This window comes from Glossina fuscipes, unplaced genomic scaffold (assembly GCF_014805625.2).
Source record: "Glossina fuscipes isolate IAEA_lab_2018 unplaced genomic scaffold, Yale_Gfus_2 110, whole genome shotgun sequence".
NCBI classification, from domain to species: Eukaryota; Metazoa; Arthropoda; class Insecta; order Diptera; family Glossinidae; genus Glossina; species Glossina fuscipes.
This window is the reverse complement of record NW_023998453.1, coordinates 1,022,402-1,049,592: the sequence shown is the minus strand read 5'-3', so window position 1 is coordinate 1,049,592 and position 27,191 is coordinate 1,022,402. Positions and strand designations below refer to the sequence as shown.

The 27,191-nt window shown below is 34.0% G+C and overlaps 2 protein-coding genes across 2 annotated transcripts; both read right to left on the bottom strand.

The window, feature by feature from the left end:
* Window positions 1-890: 890 nt before the first annotated feature.
* LOC119638885 lies at window positions 891-1,645 on the bottom strand. Its single transcript, XM_038035968.1, has one exon. It carries the CDS (start codon window positions 1,591-1,593, stop codon window positions 1,042-1,044), a length of 552 nt encoding a protein of 183 aa, XP_037891896.1. The 5' UTR covers window positions 1,594-1,645; the 3' UTR covers window positions 891-1,041.
* Window positions 1,646-4,575: 2,930 nt separating this feature from the next.
* LOC119638819 (histidine-rich protein PFHRP-II) lies at window positions 4,576-27,191 on the bottom strand. Its single transcript, XM_038035844.1, has 3 exons — window positions 27,173-27,191; window positions 19,393-19,514; window positions 4,576-6,283 (listed from the first exon to the last, which is right to left on the bottom strand). The coding sequence occupies exons 1-3, from the start codon at window positions 27,189-27,191 to the stop codon at window positions 5,126-5,128; spliced, it is 1,299 nt and encodes a 432-aa protein (XP_037891772.1). The 3' UTR covers window positions 4,576-5,125.

Sequence of the window (27,191 nt, the reverse complement as noted above, 5' to 3'; positions counted from 1 at the left end):
TTTGTTTTTCATCTATATTGGTTTCTCTGAAAATGGAAAAAATTTTTTGGCTTTTCTTTCCACTTTTTCCCCTTTGTTCTTAATAATTCATGATAGTTCGAATTTCGAAAACAAAAATACGAATTTGATTTTGAAAAACCAAAAAGAAAGAGACATAAGGCTTAAGAACAAAGGTATTTTGTTTATCAATTTTGTACAAGTAATGTTTATACCATAAAGCATTTTTATCTTAATCATTGGGAAATTCAATATTTAAACATGTGCGTTTCAAGGTGCTTAGGTAATGGGCTTTTTAAAAAAATTAATCAAGCTCATATAAAGCCAGCAAGTGAAGATTCCATTTATAAGAAGGACTATCTATTTCCCAAATTTATTTAATCTAAGTAGCAATGAAAATGTATGATAATAATTTAATTAATTAAAATAATTGAAATAATTTTTGTAGCATACGTTCTTTTTTTTTTTTGGTGTTTTTTTCTTAAGCGAGTCAGGTATATGTTTTGAATGCATTAACATTTGACTTTGGAAAATTTACGTCTTCCATGGGCGACAATGGAATAACATGAATAACATCTTATATAACATCTCGTATCATCGAATCAAACAAATGAGGATTATTCTTATTTCGCTGCAGATGTATGGGCAACACTTTATTGTAACCGCAAATGGAATTAGCAGCATTAAGATCCTCAAAAGCGCTCTGAGGATGTTTGAAAATTTTTCTTAACAAAAAGGTGCTTAAAAAAGCCTGTTAAGAGTCAACGTTGAGACGTGTGCTTGGCGAACGACTTTTCTTAGATGCGACGCATATCTTACTTATTATATACATACAAGGAATCAAAGAGAATGGCTATGTTCTGATTGATCGTTCAGTTCGGGATTACGAACTGCATTGAGTAAGATAAATAACAATTTTGTTTACTTTACTAGAACTTTTAACTTTTTTTTTTAATAATCCGCAGCTTAATGTATTTGTGGATCTCTCTTTTAATATTTTTAGCTAAGTACAAGTGGCATGATAATAACGTACAAATTTTTCTTTTACATTAATTGCATTAAACTAAAAGGTAGAAATATGAATAAACCAATGTGCATTAGCCGGGAGCCGCCTGCTACAGTGTCGCTCTCCTCATAGAGAGTGCTACCTTCTACATAAAGCATTGCGGTAAATTCTGCCTTTGGCTGTTTTACACCTTTCAAACAATGCGAAATCAAATCATCGGTTAGATGAACAGGGAATAAAAGACAATGAAGTCTCGCTGATCTTAAACGAATATCTTGGCCATTGCATTGAAAATCACGTGCTGAAGTTAGCGTTATCTCGTCACATTTAGTTAAATCACTATAACCGTGCGAAATCAAGTAATAACCTTCACGGTCATCCAATGTGAAAACCGTATAACTAAGACCAGTTTTTACGTGCTTATCTGCATACCTTTGCCTAACTTCACGCGGATAAGAGCCGGTGCATATATTTTTCAATTTAATACCATCTAAAACTTGACAGCGCGCACTTAAATCCGTTGAGCCACCAGAGAAACTGCCAAGAATATAAAATAGCAAAGCGCAAACGTTGACCGCGGACGGAGTCATATTAGTTCTTTTTTCCTGTTTATGTTGGTTTCTTTTAGAATTACAAGAAAATTTTGTTCCTTTTTATTTTTTCAAACAATTTTAATGTAAATATAAAAAATTAAAATGAAAACAATTTATTACAGGCCGAATTTCGAAGACAAAATCAAAAAATATTTTAAAATTTTATTCCTCTTTTAAGTACCAAAAAAAAAAAAAAAAAGAAGAAAATATTGTACATTTTTTTGTTCTAATACTGAAAAAGCCGAAGAGAAGAGATGTAAGCCATTTTTACAAAAATTATATTTATACAGTTCGCATCCCTAACAAAGAAATGAATTTTCAATCATTTTGCAAAAGGAACTTTTTATCAATGCGAAATTCTTAGTCCATTTAAGCATATCCATGTACAATTTGTCTATTAAATAAATAAAAGGCAAGTAAACCGGCATGAGTACTTTTTATTTCACCAATTCATAGAAAGAGCATAAATGTTTCATACCGAAGTAGTGCAATGAAAATTTTTTGTCGACCTTGATAGCAATCAGTAAAAGTTAAGGAGTAAATTATGTGATACTTACAGTCTTACGGCTTTTGTGGAGGTAATCTTTACAAATGTTCCATTCTGAATTCCAGACATATGTAGATAGCATTAATGATGATAATGACCGCATAAACATCGACAAAAAATCGAATGAGGAAGATTACCAGGCGATTAATATCGGGCATTTAATACTGGTCGAAAAATACATATATACGTAGAATGAATCGTTATGGCAAATGGGACTGTAATTACGTTTTTTGCGTGCTTCACCAACGAATCGTGAATCGAACTCACATAAGATGCCACATAACTTCTCCTCACCAAATAGTTCCTTCCCCCACCGCAAACGATAATCGACATACTGCGACTACCACAATCGCCTAGAGGTACGTAACCACCTCAGCATTTAAGCCGCATAGTCTAGATGATTTCGTTGATGATTATATGTAGTTACCTGCATTACTTTACTGTACGTGCATTTTGAGCAATTTGCATTAATTATTGTGTACAAGAATTAGAAAAAGTTGTTCTTTTTGATGCATCGCATAAAACCTTTAATGCCATGTGATGCAATGGTATACTTAACTGGTGCGAATAGATAGAACATTTAGAAAAACTTGTCACAGACCCAACTATCGTTATATTGATCGCTTCTGAATGATATTTTGGATCTATCTAAGCTTATCTATGCTCTTGCATTCAACTTCCGGGCTACAATTTTAGAGATTAATTTGATGAAACTTTGTACGCTAAAATGTTTTCGCCCTACATTTTCGCCCACTTCCCGCATAACGTTTTACTTTGAAAAGATGCATGGACAACTGGAGAATGATGGAAGGTATTTAAAAGGCGGGCCGTGCCGTACTATGGTATTTTTTTGGTTTATGGTTTTTTTTTTTTTTTTTTAAATTTTCCAATCGTCATGAATATGAAGCAGTAATTATTTCCGTTATATACAGAACTTCCTGTAAAATACAATATGCAAATAAGAAGGAATGTTAATAAAATTAAATAATTAACTAATTAATTAATTAATTAATTTAATCAGTCCGGTTATTTTTTTTTTTCTTCCTAAATGAATCGAACGTCTCCGAAGGGTGTGTTTTTAATGCACTTGTTTTAACCAATCGTATTTTCTTATGCGATTTATCAAATGCTCTCCTTCATCTAGCTTAATGTGTCTATGAGTCCATCCTTTATTCTTTTTAGCTAAATACGTCGCATGATAGGAAAATACAAATTTTTCTTTTACATTAATTGCATTAAACTAAAAGGTACAAATATAAAGAAACCAATTTGCATTATACAGGAGCCGCCTGCTACACCGTCGTCCTCCTCATAGAGAGGGCTACCTTCTACATAAAGCATTGCGGTAAAAGCTACCCTTGACTTTTCTTCACCTTCAGAACAATACGAAATCAAATCATCAGCTAGTTGAGTATGAAATGGAAGACAATGCAGTATCGCTGATTCGATATAAATTTTATAGTACTTATCGCAGCCAAAACGATGTGGTGAAGTTACCGTTATCTCGTTACAGTCAGTTAAATCGCTATAGCCATGCGATATCATGTAATAACCTTCACGTCCGTCCACTGAAAAAACTGTATAACTTTCACCAATTTCAACATGTTTATCTAAATATTTGAGTTTAACTTCTTCCGGATAATCGGCGGTACATAGATTTTTCAATTTAAAATCTGCCAAAATACGACAGCGTTTGGAGAAATCCTTTAAACCGTCACAAATACGGAATCGGCAAAGAATACAATACACTAGGAAATTTTGAACGTTGACAGCGGACAGATTCATATTAATTTTGTTTTCGTTTACGCTGTTGATTTCTCGGAGGTTTATTAACAAAAAAAAAAAAAAAAAAAGAAAAAAAAAAGAAAAGATTTTCCTATCTTTTCTGATCCAAGCTGTTTTAATATAACAATTGAAAAATAAAAATAATAAAAGCTTATTACAGTTCGAATTTCGAAAACGAAAAGAACAAAGGAAAATGTTTTTTCTGATAACATAGGTTTTTTTCTCAGTTTATTTGTCTTTGCTGGAGTAGCTTGCTGTTTTTTTACATTTTTTTTTTTTTTTTTTTTTTTTGTTTTTGTTTTGTTTTAATAATTATACATTCACATGCACATAAGAACATATATATATTTATATGTATGCATTTATAAAGATAGTTTATATATTATTTATATCGTTTTTCGTATCTTTTTTTTTCGTATTTTTTCAATGAAATTTGCATAATGTTATTATTCTTAGTTAAAGAGATTAAAAGAATAAAATAGAGAGAAATACTTAAACTTTAAACCGTCATTAGGATATGTGTAGAAATCAAAGTCAAGGCATTGGCAATCGTTGGCTATATCATAGAAATATCAAGATGAGTGGCAGAGAGAGAGAGAGAGGGAGAGAGAGAGGAGAAGAGCACAAGGATTCAAGAAAAATGTATAGAGAGAGAGAGAGAGAAAAGGAGAGAGATCGACACGAAGAGAGATAGTGAAATTAAACGATCGAATAAAAAGAAAGAACATCTCATGATAAAGAAATGCTCGCGGAGAGAGAAAGAAGAGAGCAGTGAAGAAATATCGATTAGATGGCAGGCAGTATATTGAAATGTTCAACTTAGCAATGGCAGTGTGTTGAGTGTCAAACGAATTTTTAGGAGGTAGAGATGAAGATAGTTAAAAAAAAAGAAAGCGAAGAGCATAAATGAAATCACAGGCAAGAACGTGAAAGAGAGAGATCATCTCCTGTGAGAAATTGCAGAACAGAGTAGGTATAGAAGAGAGAAACTTGTAAGAGAGAGCGTGTGTTTACTTGCGAGAAAGTAATAGAAAGAAATTTAAAAATAGTTGAAGACAAGCGAAGAAAAATTAAGAAATTGAATGCAGAAATAAATCTTCAATGCTGTATTAACTTAAATTTAAAAGAATAAAAACTCCGAATCATCTATTACATAAATCCATTCCTTTTTAGTGATTGAATCGTTTAGAGGCATCTTTACCATTTACCATAATGACCGCCGTAATAACCGCCGTGGGCAGCAGCTTTGTGACTTTCAGCAGCTAAAGCACTCAAATGAGATGCACGAGCGTGCTGTACTTCAGCTGGCTCAACAGGCACACCATTATGTAGCACGGGATAATGCAGAGGTCCTTTATAGCCACCGTAACCACCATGATGAGCTGCGGTGGAATAATGGCTAGGACCAACAACGGCATGACCGCCGGCACCATAGGGGCCAGCACCGTAAACGCCGCCATCATGACCTCCATGATAACTACCATCGTCGTGACTGGAGGGTCCGGCCTCAGCGGCAGCCTTTGCCACAGCAGCAAAGTGAGCAGCCTTGGCATGTTGAACTTCGGGGGTGTCTACTGGCACACCAAGATGATTTATAACAGGCACATGATAACCGTGGGCACCGGCATAACCACCTCCGTGACCGCCAGCATAAGCGCCAACATGACCAGCGCCAGCATGAAGTGCAGCACCCAAAGCCTTGGCATGAGCGGCAGCATGCTCTGCTTTAGCCGCTTGGACATCGGGAGTATCGACAGGCACGCCAGCCGGGGTTAAAGCAACTGGAGCAGCATATCCGTGACCATGACCCCACAAAGATCGTTTATATAAGTGATGATGACCACCGTGGGCAGCGGCAGCGGCGGCAGAAGCATAAGCAGCAGCATGAGCAGCTTTAGCGTGTTGCACTTCTGGGGTATCCACAGGTACTCCTTTATGATCAAGCACAATATGAGCCTGAGGATAGGCGTGACCGGCGGCATAATGAGCTACTGGTGCTACTGGTACATAAGCTGCTGCTGGACTGGGCGCTTTAGGTAAATTAGTACCGACAGCTTGAAAGCCATGATGAGGATCAGCAACGTATGAAACTGATTGCAAATGACCGTAACCATCCACATAAGAATAGGAGCCACGAGTTACACCATCATGCGAACGTGTCTCATGCTTTTGTGAATTTGGATCCGCATAACCATACGAATATGAATGACTATAGGGATCTAGACTGGCATATTGAGTTGAGACAGCGCCATGATAAGTAGCGGAGCAGGTGGACGCGAGTAAAGCACACAAAATAAACTGCGAATAAAGTAAAAAAGCAAAAAAAAAAAAAAACAAAACAATGATAAATAGCCGCTAATGAAGTTATCAAAATTAAAGAGCAATCAAATTTTAATTTGTTGCTAATGCTTAAAAAATTAAGGCCAAATATGTAATAACTTCATATAATTATAAGTAGATCCCCTTAACTTCTCAATGGGTTAATGGGTTAAAAAGTATTTCAAATTTTTCAAATTCGCTAATTATCCTAACACTAAAGGCTTGAAAAAGTAAGAAAAAAAAAAAAAAAACATACATAGGGAATATTATAAAAAGCGTTGCCCATGCGCTATGCTTCGCAGTTGTGTTTTTTTGTTTTTTGTTTTTCGTTTTTGTTTTTTGAAATTTTACCCACAGTTTATTAAAGAAACCAAACGTATAATTCCATATTACAATTGCAACAATAACAACATGTTGCAATTAACTTGTTGCTTCTTATATTAGCCGAGTGGAAAAAACTAAAATTATAACATTTCACAAATAAACGAATATGAGGTTTTGTTTTGTTGTTGTTTTTTTTTTTTTTAAATTTATTGTTATTTTCTTCTCTTTTACAAATCACTCGTTGACCATAGCACAGCAGCAAAGCAGCAGTAAAGACTATAAAAAAACACTACAACAATTGTGCGGTTTAGTAACCCACTGGCCGAGAGATAAACTGATTTGGTTTTTTTTTTTTTCTTTCTGTTGAATCATTTTACAACAACAAGCCACTGCGCATACATGGGGCGAATGCATTATTATTTTAAACGGTTGAGTTTTCAGTTAATATTTGACAAAAAAAAAAAAAAAAAAAAAAAAAGAAACCGTAACTTTTTTCGTAAGCATTTCCACATTCAACCACTCAACCCAAGAAATCACACAATTTTGCGTTTATTTTTATATATTTTGTAATATATTCTAATTTTAACATGAAAAACTTTTCAAAAAAAACCTCCACCTAAGTGCTTGCACTTAGAGTATTTCTCTTTTTCAACTATTGTGTGTTATAAAACAGTATGTGCCTTGACTTCATCCGAAATGTGTCAAACTTTTCGAACTTGCTAAGGCCTCAAATCAATATAATATGAAGATAAGCATGCCTCGTAATGTCAACAAGACATTGGCCTATGTCATCCTACTAAGAATTCGTATTTTTGCTATACAAGGTAATAAGGTTTGATCGGCCGCCAATATCTTGAACCTATATTTTGTGACTTGACTTTTTTTCCCACTATTCTATAGCTACAAGTCACACCGTATGCATTTCAAAACGGATATACAGACATTGACAATACCGCCGACTACATTTCTCAGCATTTATGTGAAGAAGTTTCTGAAAATTTCAATTATGGGATAAAGATATTTAATTAAAACCCTTTGCTTACGATACTTTTATTACTACTGTAATTAAGAAATTTATTAACCGATTTCCAACAATTATCAATAAAAAGGAAACGGAATTGAAACCGCTATCTCATTCCGGGCTACCATTTAGATTAGGTATATTAAAACTTCAACTCAAGTCATATAATCGGCTAAGACCGGTTATTAAATATCATCCACGTGTAGTTACAGCATAACATATCAGAACTTATAACGTCTTTTCAGGCAAAGTTCAACGCATCATAAGAACTTTTTTAAGGTGTGAGATTCAAATCTTTAATCGACCTGGTCCAAGTTTAATAAATTTAATTCTTTTTTTTTTTTGCCAAATCCCTTATTATGCTCCATCTGCTTTCAGTTTAAAGGATCAAATTTCTGGCACTTATAATAGAGAAGGTTCGAAACTGCGACTAATACGATCCAACCTTAGATCGAAATAGAGAACAATATGGCCTAAATTTAAACCGATGTATAGACCAATACGGTCCAAATTTAGAGCGCAACATTTAGATAGCAAAATTGTCCAAAGTTATACTGAAACAGAGACCGATATGGTGCACAGTTAGAAGCCTAAAGCAACTTTCTTTATAAAATACTACAAGTTAGACCTTAGTACCATACAAAGGTGTGTTTTTTGTCAGAATATTTCTCTGTTGAGGTGTTTTTTTTGTTGCTTACATTCATTTACTACAACAAATTTCTAGTTTTCATTATCTTTTGCCAAAAAAGAGATATTTTTTCACATAAGGATGTACGTGTTTCTATACATACTTTATATATTCTTTTCAATATTTTTTATACTTTATGGGTTTAAATAACACGTCACTCGAAAAGTAGGAAGATATACAGATGAAGGGTGAATCCATACGATTTTTAGGTAGTGTCAATCTTCAGACGAAACGTATCGAAATTTCATGAGCTTCCGACAAGTTACAGTTATTGTAGTGGCGCTATACACGAAATTTTGATTTTTTGATTATTTTATAAAAATCATCCTAAGAACTAATTGCGTGATGTAGTCCTAATCATTTTAGTATCGAATAAATTCCGATCGAATTCAATAGTATTCGATTCCATTCCATAACGAATCTCACAGAGTGTATGCTTCTGTTCAGAATACATGAAAGGGACAGTCTTACATCAATGAAAACAATGATTATGAATCAATTAGTGTAACAAAAGCCGCACTGAGTATTGCAAATATCAACACATACCGAATATGCTTTAAAGCAAAAGCATTGTAGGGCTAAATATTAAATCTTAACATAATAGAAAATCATACGTTTTAGTTCATCACATGTTTTATTCATACTCTTAGAAATAAAAGTTGGCCTTAAACAACCCTATCTGTACTGCTAAACCAAATCTTTCCTTTTCCTTTTCTTTCCCTAATTTTATAATTTTTTGACTTTTTTCGCAATGCCACAAATACTGTCAAGTTGATATACAAATTTGATTTTCTTATATAATTCAGTTGTTCTCTTTATTTCATTAACTATTTAACTAGCAATTTACTATTAGTTCGTGAAGAGATCATCACTTATATCAAGTTTTTTGCTTAAGTCTTTTGCTTGCAAGAGTATATATCTTCGGAAAAGGTGTCACCTAAACAATAGGACTTTAAAAGAATTTTTTTATACTCCACACCACTTGTGGTACAAGGTACAATGGTATATTAAATTTGTGACGGTGTATGCGACATCCAAGATGATTTATTATACTGATGTGAAAAAGATTCTGAATCGACTTAAGCTTGTGTGTCCGTCTGTCCACCTATCCGTCGTGTTTTTTGCGTTCACCTAAAAGGCTGCAATTACTGAGATATTCTGATGAAATTTGGTTTTAGCCCAAGATCGAACGTCATTGAAAATGATTCGGATCGGATCACTTCTTCGGCCATTTTCCATAAAACACCTTGATTGGAATTGGTCGTGATAGGAATAACTCTTTTATGATAAGGCGTCTAGGGTATTTAATGGTGGACCATGGTCACCTATAGTGTTTTACTTATTTCTTGTTTGCCTAAAAAAATGTTTATAAATAATAATCTAAATTTATAGAACTGATTAAATGTTGGGATAATAACCAATATCGGAAAACCCAATTGCGATTTTACTTATATGAAAATATTCGCGATATGCAATAACGAAGTGATGCAACCTGACATGGCTCTCTGGGCGGTCAACTGTATTTGCAGTTTTCAGGCAGTCGCAAGAATTGAAATGCAAAGCAAGTAAGAATGTTGGAGTTAGCTATGGCCGGTCACCAAATACAACAAAATCCAATTTAAACAGAAGAAGAATATGTTCCATTGTAATATGTATTTTAGCTATAAAGAGCTTTTTATATTGCGCAATGGTAATAAGTAAAAAAAACTTAAAAATACCCTAACAATGACTTTTCCAAGTACATGATTGCATGGACAGTTGATTGCAAAAATGTCTTCAGCAGAATAACAATGTGCTGTCAATGCCGCTAGACACACTTGAGCTCGGGTAGAATAACTTTTGCGAAAAGTTAGTCAAGCATAAAATGCGTAAGTGTGTTGATGTAAGAGCTTCTTCCGAAGAGCTTCTGGCCGAAGTGCCGCTCTAACTTACTAACAACAGTAAGCTTTTCTAGCTCAAAATAACGTAGATGTCAAAGGACAACTGCTTTTGCGGACGTATTAACAAGAATAAAGAATTATTTAAGATATTTGTTATTTAATAAAAAATTAAACGATACCGTTAAGTTTGACTTGTGAAATAATGAAATTATTATCAGTTATAGTTAAAACACAAATTATTATTTCCCATAAAACCCATAAAGGTAAACTTAACAGATTTATTCAACTTCGATTACTTCACTTAATTGGGCAAACAAGTGCTGCTCATGCATAAATCCATAAAAACATTGAGGAAAGAAAAAATGAAAATATTTTTAAAAGAATTTTTAAAATTTTGCTTTTTCATCTTTTTCAAGAATTTTTTAAAATGAATTTTTCTAAAGAATTTATGCAATAGTTGTACTGCAGTATAGGGGCAGCAGATTGTTGAGGAAATAAAGTTTACGTAACATTCAGTAACAATCAAGATAAAGGAAGATGAAAACAATTTCTGGTAAAACCAAAAGTTCTTCTCCATTAAGCCAACATATTTGCTTTGGAGTAAACCATTGACACTGTAATCTTTGAAAATCGCATTATTTTTCGTTTATCTTGTTTATTAAAGGCATATATCAGAAAACCAATCCAACTGTTTTCATAAAATATCATCGATCGATTTATTTTATCGGAAATTTGTTAATAAAAATTCTGCATATTTTTGCTTTTGGGTCTTTTAAGGTAATGGAAGCGCCTTTTCTAAACGGATCATATCCATTTTTTGCAAATTGTTTTTTTATTTCAACAAAATACTTTTCAGAAGCACAGCTGAGCCACTGAATCTTAAACTTAAGAACTTAGTAAACTCGAACGAATAGATGGAAAAGATCACATATTGATCAAGAATTTATTTATTTATGTTCTTCTTAAACGGATAAGCAATGCAAGTAGTGTACCCTCATAGCCTGAAGGTGGGAAAGTTGATAAAACGCCTTATAAAGATTTAGGTGCACTAATTTTGTTCATCATTGGGTGTTGAAAAAAATCTATAACTTTTTTTTTTTTAATTTTCGTAACATTTCTCTCGATATATTGTAATCCTTATATAAAGTCTTGTAAAGCCAATTAATTCAAAAAATTTCTTTTTATTTTCCAATTCCTTTCAAGTGTTTTGTTTTAAGATAATTTTTATATTTTTATGACTATTCCGAAGATCGGAATAGTACTTTTTACAAAAAATTTAATTTACAATTTTTATTATTTTGTTTATTTTTATATTTGTTTTTGTCTTATTTTAAAAAGAAAGAAATCACACTTGAATATACGAAATCACAAAATTGAGTATCGCCTCCAATTAATATGTAGAGACAAAGCACACTGATATCCTTTTTAAAGGAGTTTATAACTAGAATTTTTTTTTTTTTATTATTTTTCGTAAGGAAACTTAAAGAGAAATTAAAAAAAAACAAACACACGCTCAGTGGGCTTAACCTCCTAGAATCGCGACTAGGACTGTTAACGAACTGTGCTGACAAGTGCTTTCGAGCACCAATATATACCCATAACCCCGAAAAAAAAAATAAAAAAAAAAAAAACAAAACAAAAGCAAAAGCGAGAAAACCAAACGCTAACAAACAAAATCAACAACAACAAGGAACGCTTTAAACAGCCAACGCTATGACTATCTCACTTCGGTTCGGTATATGAACAATTGAAAACAAATGGACTAACAACTAGAGCAATGCAAATGCATATGCATCCATCTCGATACATGATACAAATACATAAGCATACACCCTAACATAGTGCATTACATGCATGAATACATGAATAGTCGGGCAGGCACACACCCAAAGCAAAAACATACGCAGACTCTACTTACTCTTAGCGTTTTTATTATTATTTTTTCTTTTTTTTTTTCTCTTTAAGCAGCGATTGCACTTTACAAGTCATTCAAACTGACAATAAGCAAAAGAAAATAACAGTTTATAAGTAAGAATACACACACCGATACACACACACACAAACAAACAAACAAACATACATACATGCAAACACTTGTATTTTATTTTCATATTTCTTTGCAAAGAAATATTAAAAATAAAATGAATGTTTTCTTCTTTTTTTTTTTTTTTCTTAAAGAAAACAAAAGCAAAATATTATATATTAATACAAGAATTACAAATCATTAGAACGATCACGAATGAAAAAGCAAAACAATAACAAAACAAAATGAAAAAAACAAAAAAAAAAATAAATAAATAAAAAGAAATCAATTTAATATATAATAACGGAATAAAATAAATGATGAAATACTACAACCGCAATTTAAAAACACCGCCATACGAGAACACGCTGAGATACATATTCTTGAGCAACAATGTTTCTGAAACATAAAATTTGCACATTTTTTCACATGACAACATTCTTTCATTCTATGAATCTTGGACGAGAAAAAAACAAAAAAAAAAAACAAAACAAAAATGAATTTAATTTAAGTTTTCAATCGAAGAAAATTTCCGTTTAGTAAGAAAGAAACTTCAATAATAATTATTCAATTAAAAATTAAAAACTTTCTACAGTAAAAGTGTCTTAATATCCAGTTTAATGATGAGGTGTAAATCCCAGAGACAGTTTTCTTTTATTATACCCATTACCGAATGACGGAGATCTACTCATTTTGCCATAAGGTTTGCAATGCCCAAAAGAACTCTTCAGATGCCTTACAAGGTGCTTAGCGCGAAATTCTGAATCGATTGATCCATGTCTGTCCGTCTGCCTGTCTGTGCGGTGTATGGTGTTGACACTCTGCTGGTCGCAAAATTCGAGTTCAAATTTCGTAGAAACATTGCAAGCATTATGGTTTTCGCACACAAGTTATTATTATTGAAATTGGGCCACATTAGCCAGAGCATACGTCCGCAGTAAAACGTAAACAGAACTCAATCTCGTTTCCTTAAACAAAAATTTACGGATGTTTGTTCATTATGCAGAAACTATGAAAGATAGAAAGCTGACAATTTTCTCTGGAATGGAGAACTCGGCGGAAAAAATCAGCAATGCCCACACAAACTTATAAGTGACTAATTTTGTTTTTTTTTTCCCCCTTTTTGGAAGTTTTATGCTTATTAATTAATTATGAGGTGAGCTAGACAGAATGTTTAAAATTATTTTATACATTCCTCAAATGAAGATATATTATCTGTTTGGAAATGCGTTAATTCTAAAATAAATTTGGTAGATACACTGATGCGGACTAATTTTTTCTTAATAATACCATCGATATGGGTCAAATCAAATAAAAGGACTTGGAGATTAGAATGCCAACAGTTAATTTTACGTTAATTATGATGGACGTGCTGACGTGGTGAAGGGTTTTACGTTTAATATATAAAAAAAAAAAAACGAAAAAACCGTTATAATCCCAAACACCTTGAACTTATGAAAGTAACTACGAAAGTATGCGGGATTTGGCCAAAGTCGAATATAATTTTTTTTTGTTTCTTTTGTTCTTTCCCGGTAGATTTAAATTCCTATTCAAATTGTAGGCTCACGATTAAAGGATAAATTTCTGAAATAGTCAGCACATAAAGCGAAAGTTTACGTTTAGATGAAATTGGTTGTGATAATAATTCCTTTTCTCACATAAACGTGTTCGTATAATATAAGCGATTCCAAGTCGGCTGTGATGACAACCGAAAAACAAGAAACCAAATTTCGCTATGAATTGTAAAGAAATTAAATGCATTAAATGATTATCTGCGCTTCGATTTCAATCGGGAGGTGCATAAGAGACGAATTAAGTACGATCAAAAATATGACACATGTCAACTGTTTTGTCTTTATGTGGAAATTCTTCCTCACGCCCTATTTAAAGGCGAAGAAATTGCTCATGCTGCGCGTTCGAAAGGGAAAAAATCTCGTTGTAACATTCTTTTTGCTCGCCTTCTCGCTACTTTCTTCTTTTTCTTTGAAAATCGAACTAGCCGTACGAGGAATATCTTATGAAAATGTTACGGAAACTTAAGAGTGAGAAAAAATGGAAAAATGACAGGTTAATGGGAATATTATGCAATGGTAGCTTGAGTATGGTGGTTAAGGCGACTCTCAAAATTGACTGCAGTACAAATCCATTTAACAATAACTTGATGTCTACTACTTTGCATTTTGAATAAAAAGGTATATAATATTAGAAAATCAATCTATCATACATTTGGCTGAGTGGCCGAGTAGGCAAGGGTCTCGACTAGCAAGTCAATGGTCGTGGGTTCGAATATCTCAAGTGAGGTAGAGTTTTTTAATAAAAGCCGATAGCCTTAGATTGCCAGCTGCTTTATAAGACTTTAAAGTCTTAGAATTTATTTCTCTCCTAAAGCACTAGCAATCTAAGGTTGTCGTGCTTATTGAAAACTTTGAAACCACGGGCATTGATGAGTTATTAGTCGAGATTCTTTGCCGACTCTCGGCCACTCAGACGGATTTTTTTTTTATTTTTAAATTTATTAAAAAGGTTGGAAAACCTGCTGAGTACCCTTCGAATACAATGTAGAAGAAGAAATAGCAAGAATTTAGGAGTTATGCAATAACCTGAAGTGTAGCGAATTTCTTATCACAGCTGACACGCCCGCATGTTGTTATTAAATTTTATATATATATATTTTATTTAAAATTTAAAAAATTCGCTTTCTAGTGTTTTTAAATATATTTTAGGCGTTGCTCTTATATATATATATACTTATAAGCAGTAGTTTTTTGTTAGTAGACCTAGCGCGTAAATAGCTTAAAAATAAAAGTCCACCAGCACTATTTTGCAACAGCGATAACTATAAAATGATTTTTTTTTTTTTTTTTTTTTAATGTAAATGCCATAGTAGCAAGGGCAGCGGGTATGCCAAGTTTGCCACAGTTTTCGTGGTCTCATGTGGTGGTCGCCAGAAAAAATTGAAAAAAAAATATTACTATGCAACAATTTTAATTATTTTCCTTAGGTAGCGCATACAGCTCGTTGTAAGACTAACAAGGCATTTACATACAATATTAGACTATTTTCCAAGTTAGTTGAGAGTGTTTTTTCTTTTTAGTTTTTAATATTGTCGTTCGTTCAACAATTATAAAAATTGTGTAAGTGAATGCGAAATAAACTTGGAAAATTTCATAAATTTTTTCTCCTTAATAATTGAATACATAAAAAAATGCTATGAGTTGATAATGTTGCCTCTATTTTATTCATTCCCTCCATTTTATGGAAAAATTTACACTATTTTGATCAAAAAATAGTAAGACTTTTGTGTAGTGTAGAACAACTTAATGCAAATGAATAGTATTTTCCTTAGGTTGAGGGCACCATAACTAGCATGTCTTCGATAAGTAATAGTTCGAGTTATCTCTGTTCATTTTCATCTAAAATAGAGCCTTTTTCGATTTTTAAAATGAATGAAAAAAAAAAGATAACAATGACAAACGTATATTGGCTACATTCCGTGTGCGCGGACGAGGATTACGTGAAGGAAGTCAAAGTTCTTACAGACTTAATTGCTGTCACGGAAATACGCCATGAATTGACACAAACGATTTCGAAAATCAACTTTTGTCTTAAAGACCTCTTACAATAATGCATCTTCTCAGGATATCTTATGAATAAATACGAATATAGATTGAGAGAGATATGCTGGCGATATAAGTAAAAAAAATTTAAACAGGTATCACAGCAGAAAGTTCCGAGTCAGTTTTGATCCTCTTCAGCAATATTAGATAGATAAGGTTTTCTAAAATAATGAGTGGGCAAGCGAATCGGTTCAAAATCTTAAGTCGATCAAGAATTTTTTTTTTGCTTTTTGTTTTGCTTTTAGATTCTGTATACAGTCCAGATTGCGTGGTTGAATTCTAAGACATACTATCCGCCTACTTAGCTTTTGCAATGTTTTTAGTTAGCATGCAAGCGTCTCCCTGGTAATAAAATATCATTCAAAAAATTGTCATTTTATTTTGATGAAACTTTTTATTGCGACAGACACTTGGGCAAGTCTTCCTAGATTTGTGTGGAAGCTCTCGTACGCGTACACGAAGGGACCAGAAGGAGGAGAGTGTGTCCAACAAATTCGGCATCTTGAGCATTGCGTCCATGTAGCCTTTGGACCCCGCCTTTGAAACAATGGATTTGCATGCGTCTTTCTCTCCTTTTCTAAGGCAAACTTATATTAGCACTACTCCCTCGTTCATACAAATTTTACCTACGCTTCTGCCTAACCGTATGTATTATAAGGTAAGTTTATTGAATCATCAAATCTTTTGGAAAATTACAACACTTGCAACCCCTGTAAAGAAGACTTTACCTTCCGTCTTGGTACAGACACCACTTGTACAATGCAGTTGAGTTGTTAACTCATACAAAGACGAAAAAAACCGATCGTAAGCCGTTTTTTGATTAAGAACATTTCAACAATTTTGAGAGTCACACGCAGATGAATTCAAGTCCTAAAAATTGAACTCACGTAATTAGATTATGGGAGAAAAAATCAGTATAGTTTGAAGCTGCCTTTCTTCAATAAAGAAAGCGATACAATCCCTAGGACATTGCGTGTTTAGCAAGTGCCGATGATTTCTCTTTAGCCGAGATTTCTAAATTGAAGCGGATTGCTGCTAATTCCGCCGTCCACATTGCCAAGCTCATCCCTAATATAGGTTAAGCATTTCCTGCCACTCGCGTCGAGTTTCGCAACGATACCATTGTCTGATCTCATATGATCCTGAGAGTTTAACTTAATCTTAAAGAATTTTTAATTCGATTCTCTATTCAAACCGTATAGGTACTGCATGCCAATGCATTAATAATGGATGCAAAAGAAGGAAGTTATTGCTTTTTAAGTGTTTTGCGCTAATCGAAACTCTCCGTCTAAACCAACAGTTATATATCTTTTTATAGAAATCTCGCACATAATATTTTCAGCGAAGAAAGTCTTCGAGGAATAAGTAAAACAGTTATGCTCGCTTATCTTCCGAAAGATGTAACACTTTTCTCAGCATAAACAAGATGAAGTACATCTATCTGGCGAGATTTTTAGGTCATATTCTTGAATATTGCCCTAGCAGTGTCTCTGATCAGTAATATAAAAAACAAAAGAAAAAAAAACCGTGTTCAATAAAGGAGGAAAAATTGGGTAAGTAATATAACGCTAGAGGTCGAAGTCAAATTTCTGCAGTTTCCGTTATAAAAAGATATTAAATTTAATTTTAAAACAACACATATTTTCGCACGCCTTGAAAGTTATTGTGTTAGGTAGAGCAGGATCGACCTATGTCAACCACCAACTCGTGTGTTATTGACGGGGTAGTGTAAAACTTTGCACATAATGCATACATAATGATCTTATAACTGAAAGCAAAAAACAATAACAAAAATTGCTAATAAAAAAAAAGCAGCAAACAAAAAAATTGACTGTAAAGCGCATACATTTCAGTTATCATTAATAATAATATTAATATTGTATGTAGTTTAAGACCAAAAAATATACACATACGCAAATATGCATATATATATATACACACACACACACACACACACACGCATATTTAAATTCTTTGCACAAATATCTGGAAATTAATTTGTTCGCGATCTCAACCTCACCCGTTTATTAAAAGTATTTCGGAAAAGCAATACAAACCACAAAAATAAGAACAAAATCGACTGCGGTAACAATAAGAGTAACGGAAAAAACAAACTTCTTTGTCACCAGATCATTATTCGTTGTAATATGGTTTGTAATTTAGTATACACTGCGTCCATGTTTTCCGCTATTTAAAGTATACATAAATAAGTTTGTTGAAAAAGACTACATACACATCGGGCAAAGCTACTTATACTAAAGAAGTGACTTCTATGACTTTGTCAAATCATTTCATTTGATATCACTGGCGTTTGCATTGAATTTGCAGCATAAAGGGATGACGCTATTGTTCATTGCGTAAATAGCTCCAAAGCAGCATTTGTCAAACGTCATTTATTTTTTTTTTTAATGTCTATGTTTTAACATTTGCGCTGATTTTGTTAAGCCCTTCTCGGTTAAGTGAAATTATTCGCATTCGCGTATCGAAGTATGTGATTGCGCAGATTGAAAATGTAGATAAACCTATAAACCTGAAGCCAATTACAAGGGTTGTAATCGTCTCCACATTACGATGGACATTATGTGTCGGTTAGGTATTTGGGAACGGTTTTTTTCGGAAACTTTTTGGTGGCTACAGTCGTACTCAAATTCACGTGAGTCAAGTGTGGTCGAGTGTTTTGCTCCATACAAAGCCAACGTATTCAGATATCCGTTGTCTTGTGACTAAAGCAAAAAAAAAAAAAGTTGTTATGATGACTTCACTGCATTGTTTTATTAATGTGGAAACGACGGGCCACAGGCCTCCCTTTGAAACGATATATAACGTAATGTGCCTGTCGTGCGTCATTATACAATGCGTAATGGAGACTGCATAAGCAAGTATTCACATAAAAAAAAAACGTGTATTCAGACAGCGGTTCCGATAACCGAATAATTCCAAAGTGTCATACTTCTCTAATCAATGCAATCGAAAAGAATAAGAGGTAAAGAAATGAGCAGAAGGGAGTACCGTACTTCTTCGCAAAAGGATTTGATCTGAACTAAGTTTATTAGCTACGAAAATGAGCTTTCCCATCGAAATTGTCTGGCGCTTATTTTGGAACTGAATTGAAAACGATTGAAAACCAACAGTACTGCTTTGGCTCGGTTTACGTTTTTAATGCAAAGAGAAAAAAAGCGAAAAATTTTAAGCATGAAAATAATGATGGCCTGATATTGAGGTTAGGTTGAGTTAATGAAGTATACCATTGTGATGGTAGAGAGCCAAGAACGCAGTTTGTACTTTTCGATGCAGAAAATCCATTTGATGAGACTTTGTGCGTTTTATGAACATATTCTGTATAACAACAAATACCGTGCAAATCGAGGTTCGGCTGTATGTGCATTTTAAATCTGCATCTATTGTGGAATATATATACATATGTATTCATATATGTGTCAAAATCCGCATAGTTTTCTATGTTGTATACTTGTGCTGCATAAACGTAAATGCAAACATAGATATTAACGCCCAATTGTGTTATTTTGTGTGCCGTTAGATTAGACTCAGTTGCATTATTTTCCAAACTTTTTTATTTTTTATCTTTATCCACTTGATGCCAAAATGTTTCGTTTCTTTTGCTATTGTTGCCATTATTTGGTGGCAGTGACGATGGTGGTGGTGGTGGTGGTGGTGGTGGTGGTGGTGACGGCAGCAGTGTTAGCGTGTTGATATCTTTTGTGATTTCATTTATTTTATAATTACTTCAGTTTTTTAAATTGTCATTGTTTGGCTTTTTTGTTATACATGAACTGGCCGACCGGCTTTTCGAAGGCGTATTGCATTTGACATTAGGTGCTTTAATTATATAACCAAAAATTTCATATGCTCTACTTAAATATTCTCATTCTCTATGTTTCATTAAATTTATGAATCAATTTTTGCATTCTTCTATAAACGAATTACTTTTCCATTTAACTTAAACTTCCGGATCTAATGCAGCATAGCAAAGACACAATTATTTTGTGACTTGTAACTGAGAATAACTTAGCAACTGACAAGATATGTGTTATTCTACAAATAACATCGGTTTTGCAGAAATCTCTGTTGTGGCAATTTATCGAAAAGTTTAGGGATTATTTTAGGCTCGTAACACACGTTGGGCATTCACGATTCGTTTTTAGTCCAACGAAATTTTTTACTTTATTTCTTCTTTTTTGTTTGTACCACATTTTTTGCACAAGTAGGTGGAGTCTTAGACAGGTTTAGTGGATATTTAACCAAGCGGATGTCAAATCATTGTTTGGTCAGCGAATTTTTGTTATATTGTGCTGATATAACTTAAAGTTCAATCTCCACGAAAAAGGTTATTGAACTTCTTACGTTTTGCGTAAGAATTTAATGTAACTTTTGATTAAGAATTAGTTTTATGAAATCCATAAGCAATTAAGACTTTGTCTTAATCAAGATCATTATTAAGTTTTAAATTAGAAGTACGAGCTTCTCTATCAAAATACTATATACTTGTGTGCTTCTGGAATGTATATCGTAAAGTGATGTAAATTGTTATGCGGATTGATATTGATGACGGACCCTATTTGCGTCCATGCAACCAATGTCCAGTGTTCCAAAAACAGAGTGAGTTTATATGTCATTGAAAAAAAAAAAAAAAATTGGCTCAAAAAAGAGATGTGAGACCATCAGCTTTTCTTAGAAGAGGCATTCATTTCAAGAGCTTAGAAAAGTTTATTATGTTTTGCCTTTGGGCTTCTGTAGCGATAGAGAAGTACCGGACGTCACCTGAAGATTTCATCACCAAATAAGTCAACCATTTTCTTTCTGATAAAACTGACGATCTTAAATAAGGTTATGGGCATAGTACGGCGGTATGTACCTCTTCACGACAAAAAAAACCGATTTCTAATATCGATTCCGCATTGGAACGTTTGCTACAGAAATTGAAAAATGTATTTTACAGACAACGCACTCGTTTTGGTTCTAGCTATTAATGAAATCGATCACAGTCCGCGATCAGTTCAACACTCTGGAAAATTAAATGCGGACATGCACCTAAGATTAATAAAAAAACTTGTGGACATACTTTGAGAAGCTCGCAGAGTATGAAGGGTATACAATTTTTCCATGGGCGCCCCTTGGATTGTAAATTGAAAACAGAAATTTCTTAACATCTTACCATAGAATCCGTTTCAGGTGATCGTGTGATTCTAACTGTAAAAAAATTAGATTCTATTGCAAGATCTGGATTTTGTTTGTTAAACTTTCTATTAGTAATAGGATTATTAAGAGTTTAGAGCTAATGGATTGAAGAATCCATTCGATATGGCAAAATAGATTCATAATTTTAAGGAAAACGAAAAATTCTTTGACTGTAGGCCTAAGCTAACTATTCTGAGGAACTTTTCTACAAAAGTTTGTTCATATGTGACAGGTTTTTTCAAATCTCAATCAAAATCTCTTTCCGTAAGAATCATCCATAGTCCAAAATGTGCTCATGTCCACGATCTTATCAATATACATAGAAAATGTGCAAAAATGCACAGAGAGGTTTGACTCGACATCGATTGACATAATAAAAGCTGCACCTGCGCATAGTTTTTCGGTGCGTTCTACAAGTCCGCACAAATTTTGTACATTGTTATCATAAGTGGTCTATAGTTTAACAAACTGATCATGAATTTCCTCTCATCATTCTCTTGAAGTTCGAGCAACACCTAAACGGGGCCAAGTGTTTTGCCGCAAATTTCCTAAATAAACTATATCAAAGAGACGCATTCAAGTCTTAGAAGGGTAAGACAGGCCTTAAAATAAGGCACCTCGACACTCACGAAGAAGAGAAGATCAATTAATTTTAATCTATTTTCATACGGAAGGACGGTATGGTTACAGAAACCCATGCGGCGTAAAAAGTAGAAGCTTTCTTTGCCACCGATAGCTAGACGCTATGCAAATGTCGGCCTAACTAAAGCCACGTTTGGTCGTTTAGTTGTATATAGATCACCAACTTCCTCACGTTATCTCTTCATGAGTCCTAAAAGTGATTTGGATTTGCTCACGATTGTTTCCACATGTCGGTTATACTTGCTTTTAAAGTCAAAGATAATCCTTACATTCTTCCAAGTAGATATGTTATCAAGCATATAATCATCGATATAATAACTAGTGGATAAGGTATCACAACTTTTTACACTTTTGTAAACTTAACAGCATACAATTTGTCAAGCACCGGAAGGCCACAGCGTTCAGATCTGATTGCAATAAACTCACTTCCGTAATAAAGAGAGAAAGAGAGAGGGAGAGAGATAAAAGATTTCAGATCAATTTAATTTTTTTTTCCATGATCTGCTCAGGGTATAAGATTTAACTCAGAATTCCTTAAGTGTGCAAAATGTGTTTTTTCCCCCAATATTTCTTTCATTCATCAATTTATTTAAATTAAAAGTTTAACGCCTCATACCATTTTTCATGTTTTCGTTCGCATAGTTCCATATCCAAAGTTTGGCTGACTTTTATTTTCAACTATTTTTTCTGTTTTCTATTCATTTTTTTTATTCGTCATAATTTAAGGTCATTTAAACAAATCGCAAAATGTCTAAAATATGAAATTATTTATGTGGCTCGTTGGTGTTGCTACAAATGAATTTGCAAAACATAAATTTATATGCAATTTAACATTTGCAAGCATGACCTGTTGTTGTGTGTGCATGAAATTGTACAATTGTACAACTGTTTTGTAATGAAAATATTCGAGAGAGAGAGAGAGAGAGAGAGAGAGAAACAAAAAAGAAACAAGAAAAAGAGAAGAACAAGAAAGCTACATACAACTTTGGAGCGAATCTTGTATACCCATCGGTTCACGCGATTATCACAATTTTCGATAAATGAAATTAACAGACTAATCGATTAATGTTTCTCACGGAACCACATGTAACTCTAGTAGGAGCGCATATTTATAGCGAGTAGATTAATAGAGTGAACAGAGAAACTTGCAATCTGTTTGTGAGCCGATCACTTCGAATAAATGAATTAACAAATTTTCTACTTTTCGATGAAAATTTTTACAATAAATCAAAGACGAACATCGGAGTCTTTTGTAGAATTCCCGTCGCATATTTTGAAGTATTATATTACACATTCTACATTCTACACGACGACTTTCTGCGATCGTTTGACCTCTTGACTATGTTACTAAAATATAAAGTGTCTCACTTTGATTAGATGATGAAAAGCATTACTTTCTGTCATACAAATGGAACTTAACTCCCTTAAGTGGCTGGAAAATAAAAGGTTAAAAGAAAAAGTAAAAGAAAGAGAGAAACTAAATTGATTTAAGAACGAAGGCGAATGCAAGTAAAAACAAAAGGAGAAAGCCAAACTTGCTCTTCAACAAAACAAATGATTTACTTATAATCATATTCTATATGAAAAATTTTATTGAAAGATGAAGTGTTATGAAATTCGGTTTTACTAAGATACAGTCCGTACCACCGGATCGTGGATATTTTGGTTAAGAGAAATACACTTGAAAGTTCTTTTATTTTACTACTTTGTCTTTCACAACAGTAGGAGTACAATTATTTACAATTATATTTCTTACATATAGTATTATTTACAATTTATTTTGGCCGTACTCTCAGCTCAAATGTTCTTGCCCGACTAACTCTCCCTTCCACAAATATTCTATTTATATACATTTTTACAAGAATGTTACTATACCTAATTTTGGGCAGATAAACTATGCTTTAATGGGTAGCATAGATGTGCCGAAACTCTCACCTCCCAGTGGTGATCCCCGGGCAACGGCTTCGGCCGGGTAAGAAGAGTTTAAGGTTTTGGGCTACTAACTCGGCGACGAGTTTCTAAGAGATGATGGAGGGGTTGGCTGGAAGATGAGCTCTTCACTCAATAGCTGATTACTACCGAGGAAATATGTGAATGAATGGTTTTTAATTTGATGGTAGTAATCTAGCGAGTCGCCCCTGCCATGTCAGTGCAACACCCGAGACCTATATATCTCGAAGAAAACTAGTTCATGGTGTTGGCAACCAAGGAAGTATGGTGAATCCGAAGCAAGTACGGTTGTTTTTAACATCCGCCCAAAGTATGTCAAAGGCTTTGTAAAACAAACTGGGAGCCACGGGGATCAGGAGGTTCGCCTCACAAAGCCACGTATGCCTGCGGGTGTATGATGGACTTTGTTCATAAAGTCGTTGGAATTAAAATTTTTCTCAGGAGAGAGTTAATTATACAAAAAGGAATTGACGGATGGCCTTCCCTTTGGCCTATTAATTAATAAACTGTCTTGAGAATTAATACAAGCAAAAATTAAAAACGGGATTTGACGGAAAGGCTTTTTCCCCTTTTGCCTTATTTTTACTTTTGAACATATGTCACGGATGCCTGCAGGTAATGGTGGTAACGGCGGATTAACGGCGCCGTGGAAGCCTTATGGCGGAAGCGAGCGCAATTTTTTTACCCTTTTTGAACGTATATCGTTGATCAATTTGTGAGTCCTGACTGCTTGGGTGCGGCTCTTCGGGGAGTACTCGTGGTGGTTGTGGTTGGCAAGTTCCTAGCCAAAGTGGAACAATTTGAGTGCAGCTAGGCCTCACCACTGACCAGAGTGGGGTTTATTGTTCCATACACAATAAACCGTTCTGGACTCTGGTGTTGTTTAGGCCCCTATTCTGTGGGGATTGTCTAACTCGCCAGGGGGCGTAGTACGCTTAAAAGGGCTTGGGCCACCGTGGGGTTAAGCAGGTTTCAGGCAGGAACCCACGTTAAACGCTTGCTACGAATTCTTTACCTAATTTATGGTTTTATTTCTAATGCCAGCCTGCTTTTCCTCTAATCGTTTTCATCGGCCTGCAGCTGCATGCGGCACCTGCGAATGCTCATTTGGTTTTTCCTTCTTTAGCAAATTTATTATTAGGGAAAATTACTTAGCTGAAATTAACTGGATCTGGGATTTTCGTAACAGTAGGTATGCGTTTCGGTTTATAATACTTGGACAAAAATATATATATTCTTGAGGAATTTAATATTCCGAGACAATTTAATCGTTTCTAGCCGACCGTGTGTAAACCTGTTTCCTTGCAATCTGCTACTGAGCAGCTGACAATGGCAAAACAGTAGGCAGGAATTGAGCCGGACATATATCGGACATTGTTAAGCGCGTTTTCCGAAGTTGTTTGAAATTTCATACTTGTATTTTTGTCGCGCTCTTCACCGGAAAAGAAAAAAGAAGAGAAAAACATAGTTTCTTTTATCTTTTAGAAGACAAAAGCTATTTATTATATTGTAGTCGTTAGGACAGCTTTGTGTGAACACCCGGGATGTGGTTCAGGTGTCATTGGTAAATGTCGTCTACAAAATTGATCAGAGCTTTTACGACCAGTTGTAAAGGCTCCCTCTAAAAATACTACAACAATTGTCACACTAATAATTAACAATATGCATGTGGCTGCCTCTTAGCCGAGTACATAAGTGTGACGATTACAAAATCAGTAATCGTGGATTTAAATTCTGGTGTGAGTTGACCATACATGGTGGTAACTGTAGCGAATACTCAGTCGATAGCACTTGCGAATTTGCTATATATCCACTAAACTTCGGCCACTGGCTATCCCTTCCCCTTTTTACACCGTTTCATTCCGACCATCGTCAAATTACACGAGTAAGGGACGTGTCTTGAGGAATTACTCATGTTCTAAGAACAAAAGATGGATGAGCTCCGCCATCCCTGTCAACGAATTGAATATAATTGTTTTAGTTATTTTCAATCTTAATAATGCTGCTGAACCCCTGGGTCTGATGGGCAGCTACGCATAGCTTTATTCTTCCTGAAAGTGTGTTAAGGGAATTTTTTGTTTTTTGTTTTTTTTTTTAAGGATAAGATATCGAATTTAAATCAACTTCATTATTGGAATGGTCTGAACGGAGCAACCAGACCAGAAATACTACCAGCAGCTGCCCAATCCCAGTTCCTTGATCCTCCGGCTAAACTCCTAATCAAATCCCTAGTCTGAAGTCAGCGCACTTACAAATTTCGTAAACTCCTATCCTTTTATTTTGAATAAAAAGATTTTTCAAACCAAGTAAGTATTGAATGTTATAACTGTTGTCGTCATTCGAATTTTGTTTTTTGTTTTTTTGTTTTTCGTTTTTATGTGTGCATATTAAACTACACCCACTTTTCAAGGTGTTTAGCTAAAAATTTACAAAAAAAATTGATTGTTTGCGAGCAAAAAAGAACGACCATGTATAGAAATTCAAAAACATATAAAATTTAAATTGATCTGCAAAATAGTTTCGTGTTAATAAATGTTTAATAACAATAATAATAAGAGAAACAATAACAATAATAGTTTAAGCACTCGAATGACAACAAGTCTGATTAAAGTTTATGGCATAAATGATTTGAAAAATTTATGGCAAAATAAAAATTGTTTTCGTATTAGAAAAAATTGTTTCGGGCAATATTTGCTTAAGCAAATCTAAGCTTTAGTATGTAAAATCTTTAATATATTGAGTGCATGCACGCAATTTGAATTTTATTAATTCTTTTTTTTTTTTTTTTTTTTTGTTAATAAAATGGATACAAAGAAATAAAAATATTTTAATCAAAGCATTATTATAATAATTTTGCTATTAGTTTATCCCTTTATTCAAACAGCATCGAGTTTCTGGTTACAAGAGCAATTGTTCTTTGACGCCTATTTGGAAAGGCATCTTAGGAAGACTATAAAAATCGAAATAGATTTCTCGGCAGAACATCATCAAGTTTCAGACGGAAGATGGACGGAGCGAAAGAAACATAGGGGATGTTATGGAATATATTTGGCAATGCGTACATAAACGCGAGCGATAGTCTACTGCGACAGTTTCCCCTAAAAATCGGCGCCATTTCCTCTGTTATTGCTATTAGCCTTCTATAAGAAAGGCCGACTCCAGAAAACTTGGGATTACCGACAGAAAATTTCTCATATTCAGCCATCAGACTGTGTGATGTTTAATATCCTTCGATAATAGGTGTAGTCTGAAATCAATTGGTTAACAAAGGCACCAATTCACAAGTTGTATGATAGCTAGCGCCTGAAAATAAACATCTTCCACATCCGTTGCGCTAAATTAAGGCCAAAGGCTTTAGTTGGCATCGTTTGGTAAAATATCAATTCACTATAATGGTCGAACCATTAGCGATTTTTAGAAAGCATGACCGCAAAGTAAAACCGCACCAAACTCTCGTTTGTCATGATTGAAGTGATAGTTCCAGTACTTTACTTGGCTATGCCTTCATAAACCTCATATGCTACAAATTTTCTTGTGTAGGAGAAACTCACTCTGCATAATTTTACCTACCTAATTTTACTTACCTATCTTGATCTCGTTCAT